The sequence below is a fragment of the Lytechinus pictus genome, chromosome 5 (genome assembly GCF_037042905.1).
Source record: "Lytechinus pictus isolate F3 Inbred chromosome 5, Lp3.0, whole genome shotgun sequence".
Taxonomy (NCBI): Eukaryota; Metazoa; Echinodermata; class Echinoidea; order Temnopleuroida; family Toxopneustidae; genus Lytechinus; species Lytechinus pictus.
The window spans coordinates 39,073,424-39,091,460 of record NC_087249.1 but is presented as its reverse complement, the minus strand read 5'-3'; the positions used below and the strand labels follow the sequence as shown (position 1 = coordinate 39,091,460).

The 18,037-nt window shown below is 35.5% G+C and overlaps 1 protein-coding gene across 8 annotated transcripts; it reads left to right on the top strand.

The window, feature by feature from the left end:
• The first annotated feature begins 263 nt into the window (after positions 1 to 263).
• Positions 264 to 17,138, top strand: LOC129262017 (4-hydroxybenzoate polyprenyltransferase, mitochondrial-like). 8 transcript variants are annotated; one of them, XM_064100347.1, is made up of 9 exons: positions 301 to 658; positions 4,713 to 4,768; positions 10,132 to 10,697; positions 11,195 to 11,361; positions 12,126 to 12,247; positions 12,923 to 13,008; positions 15,166 to 15,299; positions 15,470 to 15,658; positions 16,309 to 17,138. In XM_064100347.1, exons 3-9 carry the CDS (start codon positions 10,142 to 10,144, stop codon positions 16,474 to 16,476), a joined length of 1,422 nt encoding a protein of 473 aa, XP_063956417.1. In that variant the 5' UTR covers positions 301 to 658; positions 4,713 to 4,768; positions 10,132 to 10,141; the 3' UTR covers positions 16,477 to 17,138. The 8 variants fall into 8 exon arrangements, with proteins under 8 accessions (XP_063956412.1, XP_063956417.1, XP_063956415.1 ...); XM_064100345.1 differs by having other exon boundaries at positions 339 to 668; XM_064100346.1 differs by lacking the exon at positions 301 to 658 and adding an exon at positions 710 to 778.
• Positions 17,139 to 18,037: the final 899 nt, after the last annotated feature.

Genomic DNA, 18,037 nt, shown 5'->3' with positions numbered 1-18,037 from the left:
ATAAAAAACAAAAGAAATAGTGAGTGAGTGACATCATCGACTCTCTCATTTGGATGTAACTGGCTCGTTCATATAACTATTTTGTTAAAAATAAGCGAAACTTTGAAATGTCATAACTTTCTTATTTTACATCCGATTTTGATGAAATTTTCAGCACTATGCTAGTTTAATTTTTCTCTATTTATTCAAGTCAGCATTTTCCTGGGGTGGACTTGACCTTTAAATTATGATAAATCATCGCTAAATCTCGGTTTCGTTTTTTCTGGGACGCACTGTATACCCTGAACGAGTATGGGAAACAAAACGATACCCTTGGCAATTCCCTGAATTGAACCCCTATAAACACAAATGGACAAATCAAACCCGGACAATTATTTCCAGAGAGTAGAGTGTGCCAGAACAAGAGGACACTCTCTTAAATTTTCCAAGCAACGATCTAGACTGGATATACGGAAACACTTCTTTAGCCAAAGGGTTGTCAATCAATGGAATAAACTCCCACAGTCCACAGTTGACGCACCAACACTCCTGCAATTTAAGATACAATTATCAAAATTGGGTTTTTAAATGGGTTCTAAGAGCCTCCTTAACCCTGCCACACTCATCTGTACACCCTCGTCATGAAGACAGTGAGATGTGGCCATCAAGGTAAATCAAGGTAAATCAAGGTAAACAAGTACAGCGATATTTTAATTGTTATGGGCCTAATTGTAATAATGGTAACAAGACTAAAAGTAAAATCAAAATCAGACAGCTGCAGCTCAGCCTGGTAATCGGAGTAAGTATGAATTTTATCGTATTCTTTCTCCATCATATTTGTTTTCCATTAAAATGTATAGTTCATGGCATAGGCATACAGATTGCGTGTAATAGTCTGTTTAAAGTGAAATGTTGAAAATATCGCATCTTATTCTAGGTTTTTTCCTCCGCACGATTATTCCAGTCCCACACGTGTCTATTTGTGTCAGTAATACAATTTGCATCAGTCCAGAGCTGATCTGAACTGAGCCCACTCATTCAAATATTAGCCTGGACTCTTAGAGATGATACTTTTTTATGATTTTGATATTGTCATAACATCACGGAGCGTGAGCCTAGACACCCATATGGGACTGTGCCTAGCGAAAGTATCATCAAAATAAGACTGTAACTAGTAGGTTAGTACTTAGAAGGAAATTCCCTGGCCTTGTCCACTTGTTCACTGCAACCATCCTGCCTGTGGGGAATCTACAGAGTACAGGTAGGACTATGGTATGCCAATGCTGTATAGAGCACACACTTTAAAAAATCATTAAAATATCACTTTTGTGACCAAAATTACTAATTTCCATACATTTGCAATTTATTTTTCATTAGTAACCAGGAAATAATTTTTGTATTCATCAGGGCGCTCAAAAACTTAAATTTGAGGCATATTTTTGTGTACGCCCTCTATTGGTGGAAAGTAATATGGTAAGAAAATTTTCATTTTTCAATCTCTATTTTTAATTAAGAAAAAATAATTTAAAGAATCAAATTTACTTAAGAGTCAAGTTATATGATGAACAGCTGTAATGAAAACTGACAGTGTAAAAAAATCAAGCATTTGTCCCAAAGAAAAAGAGAAAATAAGCCAAACATTGCTACCCTTATTTTGCAACACATGGAGATGTAACTGAGAACAAGGTTATATCATAACCTTGTTCATTGAATGAGTGGCCTTGTCCTTGCTTCATTAAAAATTACTAATAATTAACTAGCGATCCTATTTTAAACTAAAATTTTATTAAATTACATGCGTATAACTTAAAGGTATGACTGTTTCCCCCCAAATTTTTTTAATAGAAAAATGAGGTTTCTTACCAGACCGATGTCGTGTATCCATTCTTAAACACTCTAGCCTAGGCGACACCCCAATACTTACCCGTGCTAATAAACTGGGACTCCACTCACGCGCATTTGGGCCGCCCTAGCTTAGAACTAAGCTTTGTTTTACTAAAAAATAAATCTTGTAATGATTCAATAAATGTTACTTAATAAATTAGTACTGTTAAATCAGTACTCACCGGTTCTTTTCTTGAATTTTCTGGCAATTTCCCACGCTTCTGGCTTCAATTCTGCGGCTGTTCCTGTCGCGGTAGACAGCTACATATGCAACTTTATTTATAAATAGAGCGCCCCTTACGATAATTGTTAAGAACGCGGCCAAATTGTTAGGTTTTTTGCACTGTGTCCAAGGCGTTTTTATTTTGTTTGATTTTTTATTTTTTAATAAATATTATGTTAAATAGCGATTTTTACGTCAAATATTGAATTCATATCACAAAATATTTTTAATTGTAGAAATATATATAATATCATGCAATTATTTATTCTATATATATTTTATAATAAAATTTATAATTGTTGCGGTCTTTAAAAAAGGATAGTCGATCGATCAGGTGATGACTACTCGTATCACGTGATCTGAAAATCAGCTTCGTACCGCTTTGATCGCACTCGACGGGACCGGACAGACTGCCAAGAAAAGATCGAAAAAGGACTCAAATGTAAGTTTCCCTTTATTTTATAACATTTATAGTATGAGTAGGATTATAGTTAATGGGTAATTTTTTAATAAATGCTAAACAAATGAGGACAAAGCTTGCATTTTTCGAGTAATAATCACTAATATCATAAAAATACTTGGGTGCAGGACTTCTAACCTGTTTTTAACGCATTGTCGCCTATGAGGTCCATACATGTTAATGTTTGGACCTCATTGGTACTAGGAGTGTTCTTAAAGTACACTGCAAATACAATATATATTATAGGGCCTAGGCAGTTTTTTTATAGGCCTGAACCGCTTCGATATGACATAGCTTCGATTAGACAGCTGGCAGCCGTCTGTTTCGAGGAGTTTTTCAACATTTTTTTATTTTTTTTATTTCTCCTCGTACACAGACGGCTCGCTATCGTGCAGCCACCATTAGGGGGTGAACAATGCAAAATCCCCCCAACGGGGCACATCGATTTTTGTCTTTATTTCATAAAAATATTGAAAAAGAATTGAACCAAAATAGAGATCATTATTCCGTTTTGGCCTGAAATGCACCAAAACGGGGAAAAATAAATATAAAAGGGGAAAAACAGTGACTTACTTCGGCTGTCGCGCAATTTCACTTCCCCGTTTTATCCGAGCTTAAGTACATAAACATATGGCCATTGAGTCCCCTGTACAGATCGCGCTAGAACTTCGGTCTCTGTATTTGGTGAGTGGAGCCAACGTAGTTCAGCGGAACAACCAGCATAACAGAGACCGAAGCTTTTGGTCTAAGCTTCGATGAGCTATGTTACGAAGTGCCGTTTTGAAGAACAATTCATAGATTGAAATAATTATTTATTAAATAATAAATTTGAATAAATAATAATTATTCTTATAATATCCCATTCTTTAAGTTTCCTTTCAATTTCATCCATGGTTATGAGTGCGCCCTTTTCCCTCCCTTTGAAGATTAAACATTAAACGTCTTTTTCTTCATCCTTTAATTCTACACCTACAAGAATTTCCTCCCAGCTTAGATTACTAATAGATATAAAACCAAACATCTTACAATTATTCCAAACCAAACAAGCATATTCACATTCCAAAAATAGAGTGCGATATGTTTCCTTACTCTTTTTACAATATTTTTTTTGGTATTTCCCTCATGATCAAGGATTTATTGATGAAACAAATAAAATTCAGCAATACAAAATATACAAATCAAGGCAGTATCCTCTAGGGATCAAAATGATATATACAATATTATATCAGATGAATTCAAATGTGAAATAATCTTGGTAGCCTAATGTCTACATTTTGCATCTTTTCATCTAATCAAATTTTTCCTGCTATCTCTCTTTTAAACACATAAATAAGACCATTTTCTCTTCTATCATACTGAGTTAAATTTCTTTCCAGAACAAACTTATAAATACACCATAGAGCTACTACCAAAACGATGTATAAATCCTCATGTTCTAGAATGAATAAACAATTTATGTCGATTTTTATTTCTTTATGAAAAACATCTTTGATAACTCTGTAAATAAACAAAAAAGGGTTCATTTAACTCGCAAGTGAAGAATGCATGGATAACATCTTCTTCAACTTTACAGTGTAGGCATTTGTTATCGTTTGCAATACCCCATTTATGAAGGTTTTGTTGGGTTGGTAGTAAGTTATAAAAAAATTTGAAACAGAACTCGCGTAATTTGTTTTCCTGAAGATTCAAGAAAAATCTTTTGAAAACATTCGACCATGTAATATTAATAGACACATTTGTTTGCCGAAATAAACAGTGCATATTTACAAATGGTATCCTATTACAAGACATAATCTATAAAATGATTTACTGCTTAAATCTTGTATTCGTTTTTCTTTTTTGTTAACAATAATACAGGGGACTTCCATTCTTTTATTTAGTGGGTATTCTGCATTCGTATTTGTCATTTGATGTATCCATACTTTTGGTATAGCTTGCTGGAGTTTCATATAATCAAATATTAAATTTGCTTTACTTTTCTTCATTCTCAACATACCAAAAATTTGTTCTGTTCTCTTAAATGAGCCGTTTTCAATTAAATCATTTAAAAATAGGATTCAAGCAATATACCAGTCTATAATAAAACATACTGCCATTAAACATTATACTTTGATTAAACCATAAAATCTCTCTAGCTTTTTCATTTTCATGCTCTTTATATTCCAGACATACCTGAGACCTAATCATCATCCATGCGTGCAACACCTCTCCATAAAATATAGGTATTTTCTCTTTTATAGTCTTAAGAATGGTTTTATCATAGTTACAGTTGGGCAATAACTTTACACCTAACTGATCAAACCAAGCATTACTCATAGTTATCCATATACTATTACTCTCACTAGCTTCGTTCAAAAATTGACCAAGCCATTTCAATCTAAAACTCAACAACTGATGATTTATGTCAGTCATATTAATACCTCCATGTACATAACTTTTCGTTAAAACCGTTCTCTTTAGTTTTTCTGTATTTGAACCCCAAATGAATTTGAAGATGATTCTATTTAATTTTTGTCTCGCCTGCATAGCAGAGCGAGACTATAGGCGCCGCTTTTCCGATGGCGGCGGCGGCGTCAACATCAAATCTTAACCTGAGGTTAAGTTTTTGAAATGACATCATAACTTAGAAAGTATATGGACCTAGTTCATGAAACTTAGACATAAGGTTAATCAAGTATTACTGAACATCCTACCTGAGTTTCGGGTCACATGACCAAGGTCAAAGGTCATTTAGGGTCAATGAACTTTGACCATGTTGGGAGAATTATTTTCAAAATCTTTAACAAATACATCAAATCTTAACCTGAGGTTAAGATTTTGAAATGACATCATAACTTAGAAAGTATATGGACCTAGTTCATGAAACTTGGACATAAGGTTAATCAAGTATTAGTGAACATCCTGCTTGAGTTTCAGGTCACGTGACCAAGTTCAAAGGTCATTTAGGGTCAATGAACTTTGGTCAAGTTGGGGGTATTTGTTGAATTACTATCATAACTTTGACAATTTATGGATCTAGTTCATGAAACTTTGACATTAGGTTAATCAAGTACCACTGAATATCCTACCTGAGTGTCAGGTCACTTGACCATGGTCAATGGTCATTTAAGGTCAATGAACTTTGACCGTGTTGGGGGTATTTGTTAAATTTATACCATCCTAACTCTGAAAGTTTACGGATCTAGTTCATAAAACTTGGCCATAAGAGTAATCAAGTATCACTGAACATCCTGTACGAGTTTCAGGTCACATGACCATGGCCAAAGGTCATTAAAGGTCAATGAACTTTGGCCGTGTTGGGGGTATTTGTTGAATTACCATCCTAACTCTGAAAGTTTATGGATCTAGTTCATAAAACTTGGGATATAAGAGTAATCAAGTATCACTGAACATCCCCTGTGAGTTTCAGGTCACAAAACCAAGGTCAAAGGTCAGTTAAGGTCAATAAACTTAGGCCATGTTGGGGTAATTGTTGAATTGCCATCATAACTTTGAAAGTTTATAGATAGAGTGAATGAAATGTGGACATGGGTGTAGTTGACAAGTCTTAAGTCACCGTTCAAATGTCATTTATGGTCAATGAATGTGGTATTATGTCATTATATGAATGGTGTTTTTGTGAATGATTATTTTATAGTAGTTTTCAAAGTTAGCACTGCTGCTATATTAAATCGCGTAATGCAGGCGAGACTGCCAGAGGCGTTCCACTTGTTTTTTAATTCATCTGGTATCGTGTCTATAATCATCAAATGAATGACTTGACTGAGTGCTAAAGACTTCATTACTGTGACCTTCCCAAAAATCGTAAGGTTTCTTCTTTTCCAACTCTGTAGTATTTTTTCTAGTTTCATTAACCTATTCTTCCAGTCTATTTTCAACGCCAGATCTTTATCCATATTGATATTATGATATTTGACTGGTTTATCACTCCACATCAGGTCATAAGCCGATATATTCCATTTCAGATGTCTATCTCCAATCCATAACATAACACTCTTATTTTTATTCAATTTTGGGCCTGCTAATTTGCCAAATATTAGCAATTCATCCAAAATGTTTACAATATGTTTAAAATATAACAACAAAGATTATTTTGCAAGATTTTAAAACGGGACTTGATAATAAATGTTAGGTTGCTAGATCTCTGTTTTCGATTTATAGATTTTGTTTAGGAAATGTAGTTCTAATGTTGACTTCAAGTGTTTGTGAGACATAACTTAGAAGCCCATTGTGCTAATTATGCTATTCATGATGGTTAAATCTCACTAGAAGATGAAATGTGATGCCATAGGTCTAAATATATATATCAGCACAGAAAATCCTTACAAAAGTGTATTTTCCATGTTTTTTTTAAATAAATATAGGTGAAATTCAAATTCAATTATTTTGCATACTTAGAAAAGAAAATTCACATTTCTTTCAATCATTTTGTCATAAATGGTCATTTTCAAACGTGTGTGACACGACAATTGGAGAGAGTTAAGGGCTCATATCTTTAAACTTAAAGGTTATGAATCAATCATGACTACCCTATTATGTACAATGCAGGACTGGCATGGGCCACTACCAGTTTGATTTGAATGCTACAATTTGTTTTAGTAGATATGATTGAAAAATGATGCGTGAGAGACACGACAAATTTTGGACATGGGTTTCTGACCATTATCACTTATGATTGGATTCGTGCCCAAGTAGCGGTCCAGGAGTACTGTGAGTACCCATACATGTACGTAAATAGTGTACCTATCTAGCACACATAGTCAGAATCAATCAAACCTTCTATATGGAAAATGGTGCCCTCCTATATACCGTGAGTGACACGACATCCAAAACGTGAGTGACACGACAAGTGCAAAAATACAACATTTATCTCAACAACGAAATTATTTTTGGCATGATTTACAAGAGTTAAATCCAATCAACCAAAAAACAAGCTTAATTACATAACACCTGCCTTTTCAAAGTTGATAATGTGTCATCCTAATGATTTATTCTTGGTTTATGGTCATATTTGCCCATCAACTCACATTCCCTATACCATACCGCATTATTTATTGTCACACTCTGGCTTCTACCACTCTCCTCTTTGGAGGAGGAGGCACTTGAAGGAGGTGTTATGTGGTCTTGGCATTGATATAACTCAAACATTCTTTTTGTGGCCTGATTTCATTCAAAACTTTAACTCTTTATCTGTATTTGACAGTTTACGGGTTTACAATTCAGCATCCACAAATGATGGAATATTTTTTCCTTGTAAGAAAGGTATTCTCAATAGTCACTTGCACCATCTGGCATGGTTTGGTAGCCAATGATGTCATGTATGACTCCTTTTTCTTGAAATATTGGATTACAATATTATCCTCCTTAAATATTTTAGGCCTTGTCCAAATAGGACTTGGCAGCTTCAATGTCTTTTTTTGTACACTGTACCAAACCACAGTTACTTGGCTGCACACTTCAGATAGATAAATCCGTGAGAAACTTTAATAGGGATCAAGTTCAACTCATCAAGCATTGGTTTTCTCCTGAACACTGCTTGTATGTGGACCCCTCCAAAGGCACTGTACCAAAATTCAGAGTTATGATTTTTTAGCAGGAATCTTGCAAGCTGTTTTTCATTGCTAATTATCATATCTGATAATAAACCAAACCACGAGTAATACATGGAAAGCCACGAGGTGAAAGACGCATAGTTAGTACCTGATTCTTGCAAAAAGCCACAGCACAGTCTGTTTAGTATTACCTACATGTACAACTTCATATCATTAGCCTTTCCTTTGATGAGCCCTTGGATGTTACACTGAAATTCAATTCAGCATCCCCAACCATCAAATACTCCCCCTATACCTCTATAGCTTTTTCCCACGAGGTCCAGCTCAGTTCTAACCAGGGTACCTCCCAAGAAAAATTGATCTACATGAAAACAAGGCAACTCACCAAAGTTGCTTAAATGCAAATTTTCGGTCTTGGTTAGGACTTGTTGGTACCTACCTAATTTACTCTATCAATTTTTGTGTGTAATGCAAATCTGCTCCGAACCCACATTGGCCCGCTCACGGTAGTTTGCTGTGTAGACCCTAGTTCATCACTAGTGGTATGAATGGTGGCCGAACAAAGAATGATTTTGAACCAGGCATGTAGCTACTTCAAGCAATATCCAGAATGCTCTTTAAATTTCAGTGTATTCTCACCTGAGATGTTCTTGCGCAAAAAATTTGTTTATTTCATGTCCTCGAACACATGCTTTGTGGCAAAAAAGGTTAATTTTAATTAATCAGAAGGAACGTGGTTTTTCTGATTTTGAAAGAATGTTTGGTGTTCACAGAGATTTCTTCATACTCTTTTCTACCATAAGAATATTTCATCTATTTCTGCAAATTTCAAAATAAGATCCCTGACCTTGTTACATGTAGCTTTAAACCTTTCTTAATTAGTAAGACAAAGAAATAACATTCCTAAAAAGATAGGTGAACGTTCTGCTCATTTCTGTAAATGGAGACAGAGAATGTTCAAGTCATACCTGACTAACTTGAACCATCGCCAAATCTTTATGCACTATAAATATGTTCATTACTATGTATAGTGGTTTTCTCTTGATATATTCATAATTTTGTGTTGATTGATTATGTTATATATTCTTTTATCTCAGTACATCATTAAAATATGAATGAGGATCCGAGTCTTCACACGAATGGAAAGTTGTCAGGATTTTTGAAACTGAGGAAACCATGGAGAGGAAAGAAAATAGATGAACTCAACGTCAAATTCAATATTTCCATTGATAGGGGTGAAGTTGGGAAAATGGAAAAAAATATTAGCCTTTCATAGGCCTAAATGATGTCAGGAACAACATTTTGACTCCATCCCTGAATTTATCTTGTAAAATGCTTTAAAAATTATTCGATGTCCTTTTTTTATACACAATATGAGACCGTGAGTGACACGACATTTCGTGAGTGACACGACATTGTGAGTGACACGACACAACTTTAACAGTTAATTATAGCTTAACCTTAACACATTGGACCAAGTTACTTTATATACAATAAGGTATGGGAAAACTGTATTTGCTCCTGTACTGGGATAAATAAATTTTCAGAATACACAGGTCTAGAAAACTTTTTGTCTTTTAAACGTGAGTGACACGACATCCAGTTTTGAAATCTTTAAAGATCTACTTTTTTCAGAAAAACACTTCAGATAATTTTTTTTTCTTATTTAGGAGTTAGATACAATACAGAACTTGTATCTTACCAACAAATAGGCTTCTAATACAAATTTTATATTGTGATAGGCAATATGTGAATTTTAATGCAAAAATCAGCATTTTGTAACATTAAATTTCCCTTGCACTAAATTCACTGTATTTCCAGACAAAATTAATAATTTTATGTAACTGAAATGAAAAAACATACTTTGAGATGTCTAGTTTAAAAAACCATTGAAGTCTACTGATTTTGAGCAAGTTTTAATTTTCACCCCCATGTCCACTTATGTTTGAAAATGACCAAATGTATTCCCTGAACTTAAATACGCTTGAACAGTAATTGTGTTTCTTAACAAATCTCTAATTTGTTTTTATCAGGATTGTAAAAATGGCAGCTACATGTATCTCTGCTGTGACCTGCTACACTTCAAGGTTGTCCATGGTTCCCTGGAGGATGACGATTCATAATCCATTAAAAAGTGCAATATGTTTATCTCAAGCTGGACTTCGGCAGCAAAATGAAGTACATGTACGTGGGTCATGCGTTTATGGAAGGGCCAGGTTAGACACTCTACCAAAGGACCGTAGGACCTTAGAAGATAGAACTTGTACAAAATATACAACTTTGCATCATCAGCAGCAGCCATCTTGCAGTTCAATATCCCCAGACAATCCTCTAGGTAGCAGTTCTATCACATTTCCAGTACAGCAGTGTCGTTGGTTTGCAATGCATCATAGTCCTAAACCATTTCCAAATGCTTTCAGGACTGACTGTTCTATCTTAGACTTGTCAGATAGTAAGAGATCCTGGAGGTTAACTTCAAGAGCTCCTGTTGGAATAGAATCAAAGCGACATCTTAGTCTGAGTCCAGCTGGTATCGTCAACGCGGCTCCCACCAAGGTGCAGCCTTACCTTCGTCTCATCAGGCTCGATAAACCAATAGGTAATTTCAGGGTACAAGATCTTTATTTTGAGTCTTCTTTCACCCAAATGATATACATGACTATAAAGATTCTGCATATCTAATGAGCTGGGTGCAGATCAAAACACTTCTTTTAATTCGCTTATGCTGATCTGAATATTTATCCAATATCGTGTTTTTGGTATCTTTGTGAGGTAGAACGCTCACTCTTTCATATGTCATGTCAAGTTTGAACTACATGTATCTCAAAACTTTTGTAATGAAGGTGAAACGTTTGATCTAGAATATATTTTCAAAAGTTGCTCTTGTTACTTTTCATTTTTGTTCAAGAGCCCAATTAATTTTTACACCATGATAAAGCTGGAGATCTAGGCTTAAAAATGGAATAGTTTTCAAAAGAAGAATGTTGTATATTTAGGTCAAGATTACACTTTCTATATGCCAAGCATATTTTGGAAAAGTATTTCCAAACTCAGCTTTCCTTTGTTTATTGTACTCTTATAAATGTCTTGTTTCAGGTACTTGGTTGTTGTACCTGCCGTGTACGTGGAGTATAGCAATGGCTGCCTCACCTGGTCAACTCCCTGATTTTTACATGTTGGGTATCTTCGGTCTGGGAGCTTTGCTAATGAGAGGAGCTGGCTGTATCATTAACGACATGTGGGACAAGGATTTTGACAAATCTGTAATTATGTACTTGTTTAGAGCCCCTGTTGCATGAAAGTTACTATTAATGGTGACTTTGCCGGCCAATGGCTACTGCCATTGAGTCCTTGAATGTGATTGGCTGTTGAGCATTGTTTACATGGTAATTGCCATTGGATGGTAAAGTTACCATAATGGTAACTTTTTTGCAACAGGACTCAAAGTCTAAAGTCTAAATAAATCTATGTATATATATAACTACAGGAAGGAGTCTCATTCTATCGTTTCCATTGATCTTTTTCTGCATTTTACATGGTGTGATTCAAAACATTTTTTGGGGTGTTTTTTTTCATTCTGCCTTGTCAATCTTTGACATTGTTATCATGGCATTCATTTACATGGCAAGTAATTGATTGTCAAAAAAAAAAAGGTTGACTTGCTTTTTTCAATCTTATTAATGTGTCAAAAGAATGACCAAGCAATGATCAGGGAATATTGATCAACAGTCGCCTGTAAGTTAAAAGCATCTGTCAGTGAGATGTAAGGAGGTTGTTTCACAAAACTTAAATTCCCTGTTGCGTGTGGTATACAATGCATCAGCACATTTGCTCGATTGCATAATAATAAATAAGAATTTGTGTGAAATATCAAGTGCATGTGAGCACTTATACATGATTTTAGTCAAACTTAAACACTTAAACATATTAAACACCCCCTAGGTGGTGTTTCCAGAGTTTTGTAGATCTCGATGTACCATGGAATAATGATCAGGAAGAATTTTTTTACATTGTTTGAATTCTGAAGGTTGAAAGGACGAAGATTCGGCCCTTGGCAGCAGGAGAAATCACTCAGTTTCAAGCCCTGTGCTTTCTTGCATCTCAGCTCTCAGCATCTCTAGCTATCCTGCTCTCATTTAATTGGTACAGGTATGTCTATATGAGTGGGTTCCCCAAGGCTATGCAGTGCCCCATGTCTGTTCGTATGTGTATCATGGATCTGGGCAATTCTATTTTCTGTTCTATAATAATAATATGCAACATTTATTAATATCAGAGATAATCCTATGTGATCAGGTCCCCCATGCAGTTCCATGACATTTGCTCTGGCGGCAAATGTTCTAATGGAAAATCTGCAAGTTAAGCCAGACATAAAATCTAACCTACAAAACTAAATAAACCCTGATCCTTATCTTTACATTGTGCTGACCCAGAAACTCTATTACAATCCTCACTTTAACCATATGCCCTCTGAGATATTAAGACTAGAGCATTTGTCTCAGGAGCAAACGTGTCACCTCCCCATGCAAGTGTCAGTGTCGGTGTTCTGATTAGATTTGGGGTCATAGGGTCACAGCTCACAGAAGTCTTTACTAAGCATACCTTTCATAATATTCTCCTGAAGTATGAAAACAAGTTTATCGCTCTTAATTCAAGTTTCAATGTATTTAAACAAATTTTGGGGCATAGTAAAACAGATTGCATACCACATATACACTGAAATACATAATAAACATTTAACAAATAACATTCTCAATTTAAATAACATGAATTATATATTTTTTTCCCCCATCTTTTCCACAACTTTGGCTTTTTCTTAAACAGTGTAGCGCTTGGTGCTTCTTCAATGCTCCTTGTGATCAGTTATCCACTCATGAAGAGGATAACCTACTGGCCTCAAGCTGTGCTAGGTATGACATTATTATACAATCCTCTACCCCAAAAAACAATCAGTGGTTAACCCTAGATAGACTGGGCTATTTCGACGCCTAAGAAGACGGGGGGGTGGCTGATTCAGCCCCCCCTTATGATCTCGGCCGTCGATCGCGCGATCGCGACGAAAATTGGCACGCGTGTTACCCATGGCATTATCTACAATACTAAAATATCAAATTCGGCAAAAAATCTCATTGCTCATTAATTATGTTAATTTATGCGTAAAATCATAAGTTTGCTCTAACTAACAAAATAATGCCCCTAAAATGCTAATTTTTGTTTCACATACTCTTTATAGGCATCTGATTAAATTTATTTAAAAAAAAACATCACATTTATTTTTTATGTATTTTATTGTTTTCTAAATTTCTTATGTATTTCTTTGTTTTTCGACTTTTTTGTTTTTTTCAATGGAAATTGTCGGAGACTTTATTTTGACAATAAACAAGATAAAATTAATTGATTTTAAGCAGTAAAAGGAAAAATATGATACATTTTATGAATTTTGGCTAAAAACACTATTTGCATTGGATTTGTACACAAATTAACATTTTTGAGCAATTTGGGGTCTGCATGCACTAACGAAATGTTGTGTAATTTCGGAACCGCGTACCGGGGGGTCACAATTTTGGTCTCAAAAGTTGCGCGAGACTTAAAAGTAAAAAGTCAGCGAGTGACGCAGTCAAAAAAATTCGCGTGGCGGATTTATCGCGAAAAATGTTGAGGGGGGGCTGATTCAGCCCCCCCCCCTAGTCTTCTTAGGGTTAAACCTTTATCAGAAGTCTCTATGCAGTAAGCACTCTACAGTAATGCAGCATAATTACCCTGGCTTTAGAGGAATAAATTTGTGCCAGGTATCCATTTACTTCATTCACCTGTGTTGAGTGCAGCACAATGTGGATAAATTTCTTGCTGAAGGAAACATGCCATGGCTTACAATTAACTCGCGTCTCTCAGATTAAAGATGAGAGTCATAACCACTAGACCATCATTCCCCTTAATTTTTATAAATTTATTTAATTTTGTTGTCAACATTTGAAGCTTATACAGGACTTTAATAGAGATTTCTCATACCCACCTGACAGTGAAAGAGCTGCTTTCGAATTGGGAAAACTATGATTACATTCTTACATATGTCTGTAATACAGGGGTGAATATGTTTCAAAAAATTTATTTAAACAGCAACAGTTTATTCTTTGATATAAATGATAATAATAATGATATTAATAATGGTGGCTACTTATCTAGCGCACAGGTCTACCTTTCGGTGCTCATGGCACTTTAAAAAAAGGCCCTGCTATTATTATTCCCCCTGCTAAGCTAGGCAACCGATTAAGGCGCACACAGCTTTTTAAGGAATTACTTCCTGCCGGTACCCATTTACATCACCTGGGTCAAGTGCAGCACACAGTAGATGAATTCCTTGCTGAAGGAAATTGCGCCATGGCTGGGATTTGAACCCACGACCCTCTGTTTCAAAGTCCGGAGACTAATCCAATGGGCCACAATGCTCCAAATGTAGATATTTATTATATTTTTCGTGAATCAGTAATATTTAGTTTAATAATGGCTTTAAATCCATAGCAACTAGGTAAGACCTCATTCAGCAATTGGTGCACAGGACTCAATCTTGTTCAAGCACCACAAAGCAAAATATACAAAACCAGCAACATGAGGTTTCGGATGATTATCATTCAGTGACGCTATCAATAGTGTGATTTGAAGAATCCATGACATTTGCTCCGGCGACAATTGCTCCGCTGCAAATTCCACACATTATACACTATACCCTAACCTAAACCTAATCCCTAACAGCTAAACCTAACATAAAACCCTATTGCAACCCTAAACCTGTACCTTAGACGAAATAAAGCCCGGAGCAATTGTCGCCGGAGCAAATGTCATGGATCCTTCAAATGTTGTGTCACCGACTCGAATTATTTTTTGTAACCACACATATGGTTTTGGTGCGAGAGAAGGCCATCTGGATTGTAGCACTAACACTCAATCTGAAATCACTATTAATATACACATTTTACTTTCATTGTTTTAAACTAAAAAAAAGTATGTTAGTTAAAAAAAAAAGATGGTTTCTTAATTTAAAATGTATTATCTTGTCATTTTTCTTGTAGGATTGGCATTCAATTGGGGAGTTATATTGGGGTGGGCAGTGATCCATGGGTCATGTGATTGGAGCGTTGTCCTTCCTCTCTACCTCGCTGGTATCTCCTGGACATTGGTCTATGACACCATCTATGGTCATCAGGTACACACATTCATCCTCAATATTTTTGTCTCAGCAGTCCACAGAAAATGGTTATCAAAGGAACTCTCGTATCTTGTGTTTTATACAACTTTACAACTTCAAATTTTAGTGAAACATCACTTTGATGTCATGCAAAACTCAATTGAATTTCATGTATTTTTTTTTTACAGGACAAGAAAGACGATATGCTGTTGGGCCTGAAGTCGACTTCTATCTTCATGGGTGACAACACAAAGCAGTGGCTGAGTGCCTTCGGAAGCCTGATGATCTGTTGCTTGGTTCTATCAGGGTACAACGCAGGACAGACGATGCCATACTACTTGGCTGTTGCGCTGGCTGGAGCAAAACTCTCACACCAGGTCAGTTCAATGCACTGCAATGTGACGATTTTACCAGTTTTTCAAGATCAAGATTGATATTCAAACTTCTACCAATTTCATTTCAATTTCAGCATAAATTGGCCCCTCTTTAATTATAACAGTTTCTCATAAAATATAAATTCAAATTTTCTTCATTTATGAAGCATTCTACATGTAGGTAGTTCCAAATTCTCTAAATTTGGTCTCAAATTGTTATATTGATGTGTCACTTTCCTTTTTTATATTTTTTAGCTAAAATTTGAATTTTCTGTTTACGTATTTTTAAGATTCAATCTTGATATGCAAGTATAGTGTAATATTTCAAAGTTCTCTTTTTTTTTGGGGGGGGGGGGTTACCTTTTTCATTAGTTTGATAGTTATTTGGTTACATTTTGTTAACTCGCAAGTAATTATTTAATGTTTCATGTATTTTTCTATATTCTGTAAACTTCGTATGTGTCCATCTCAAGATTGTTCTACAACGTCTTCAATGCAATAATCTAGATTGAATTGAATTGTCAGCATAGGCAGTTGCCAGTAATGACTAAAACTTGTCAGCGCTGATAATTATTGTTGGTTCGTGAAACACCCCCTGATGTATCCACCACATTGTGAAAATGGTTTATTTTTGTGTATTCCCCCATTCACAGATATGGACAGTTGACATCAACAAGCCAGAGGATTGCTGGAATAAATTCTATTCTAACAAACGTCTCGGATTGATCATCTTTGCTGGCATCGTAGCTGGGACTTTAGCGAAGGCTAACTTAGATAGTGAAGAGAAGACTGATGATCTAAAAGAAAGACTGGGAGTTTAATAGAACTTTCTCTTATTTGAGTTTAGTCTGTTTCCTTAATAAAAAAGATACTAATAATGTTCTTATTTACTCAGGGTAGCCTCTTCAGCTCTCATGAAATATTCTACCCTTGCCATGCATAACATAACATTATTATTCCCCTTCTCCATTTTAAAACATTGAGTGCCCGACAAAAAGGCAGAATGTCCCATTTTAATGAACTAATTTACCCTGGCCATGCATACCATGAGGGTATTTGTCACCCTTCTCCATTCTACATGTAATACATCGAGCACCTGACAAATAGGCAGAATGTCCCATATTAAAGTATTTTGTATGACTTGGCCAGGTATTGAACCCACAATCTCCAATTCATGAGGCGGGTGACCCACCGCTGAGCCACCATGTCCTCGCCAGAATGCTGACTTGGACACAGAATATTTTGTATGAATCTACTGATTATTGAAATAAGAAAATAAAATGATGAGAAGGATAGAGTCGGAATCAACGAGGATGAGAAGGTTAACAGTGTACCAGAGAATGCAACTGTCCTCCAACAAGGAAACAGACAACAAATTCCTTGCTTCTTTTATACTGGAAAATTTCATATTTTAATAATGTATTAAGTAATTTGATGTTCATGTAAAGATCTATGAAATGCAATAAAATATATTATATACTTATTACTTTTCTGAGTTTTGTTTTTATATTCATGGATAGATAAGTTGCTTGCCTGGTATAATGTGATGAGATAAAAAGCATTCAAGCTAAGATGATTTGAATTTAATTGCCCATCTTTCAGTAATAAACCGACCCACATTTGGTATAAAGCTTCAAAATCTGAGTTCCACAACAATTTTGCCCATCTTTCAGTAATAAACCGACCCACATTTGGTATCATTCAAATGATAATTTGAAAGCCAATCGTAACACTAATCTTGAGGAAAACCTATTTTCCTATAGATCAGTGTCACGATTGGCTTTTCATAGTTAGACCTCAAACTTTGGACCAGAGTTTAAATTCAACTCCGAGTTTAGAATATGGGATAAAGAGAATTAGACTATCAAGTGGGTTTTGTACCAAGTGTAATGTAAACAGCAATCGGACCAAATGAGTTTAGCCCATGTAATATTGGACTATTTGAGGAGGAATCCAAATGCTTGTAGGCCGACTTGTCAGTAACTGAATGTTCAACAAGAGGTTTGCATGGTGGTATGAACAATCGCGTCTTAGACGGACAGTCGACCTGCCCCAAACGTGAAGTCTTCTCTCCAGCTCCTGCTCTCCAGGGCCCCATCTTACAAAGAGTTACAATTGATCCAATCAATCGTAACTCTGGAAATCCATCAGTGTCATGATATTTTCTAAGAAAAATTTGCACAATGTCCTTTGTATGCAGTATGCAGAGAAATGCAATGAATTTTCAAGAAAACAATGAATGCATGAATAACATCATAGCTCGAAAATATTTTTAACAAGCGTGCATAATAGATGTTGACGTTGCTGGCCGTCCATAGTTGCGATTGATCGGATCAATCATAACTCTTTGTAAGACGAGGCCCTGCTCCACTCGGCGACAAA

Excerpts from the sequence above, each read along its gene's own strand:
- LOC129262017 (XM_064100342.1), top strand. The coding sequence starts at position 621 with ATGAAGACAGTGAGATGTGGCCATCAAGGTAAATCAAG. Across the intron at positions 659-10,131 it reads GGCCATCAAGGTAAATCAAG|GATTGTAAAAATGGCAGCTA; the intron begins GTAAATCAAGGT and ends TGTTTTTATCAG. Across the intron at positions 10,698-11,194 it reads CAGGCTCGATAAACCAATAG|GTACTTGGTTGTTGTACCTG; the intron begins GTAATTTCAGGG and ends GTCTTGTTTCAG.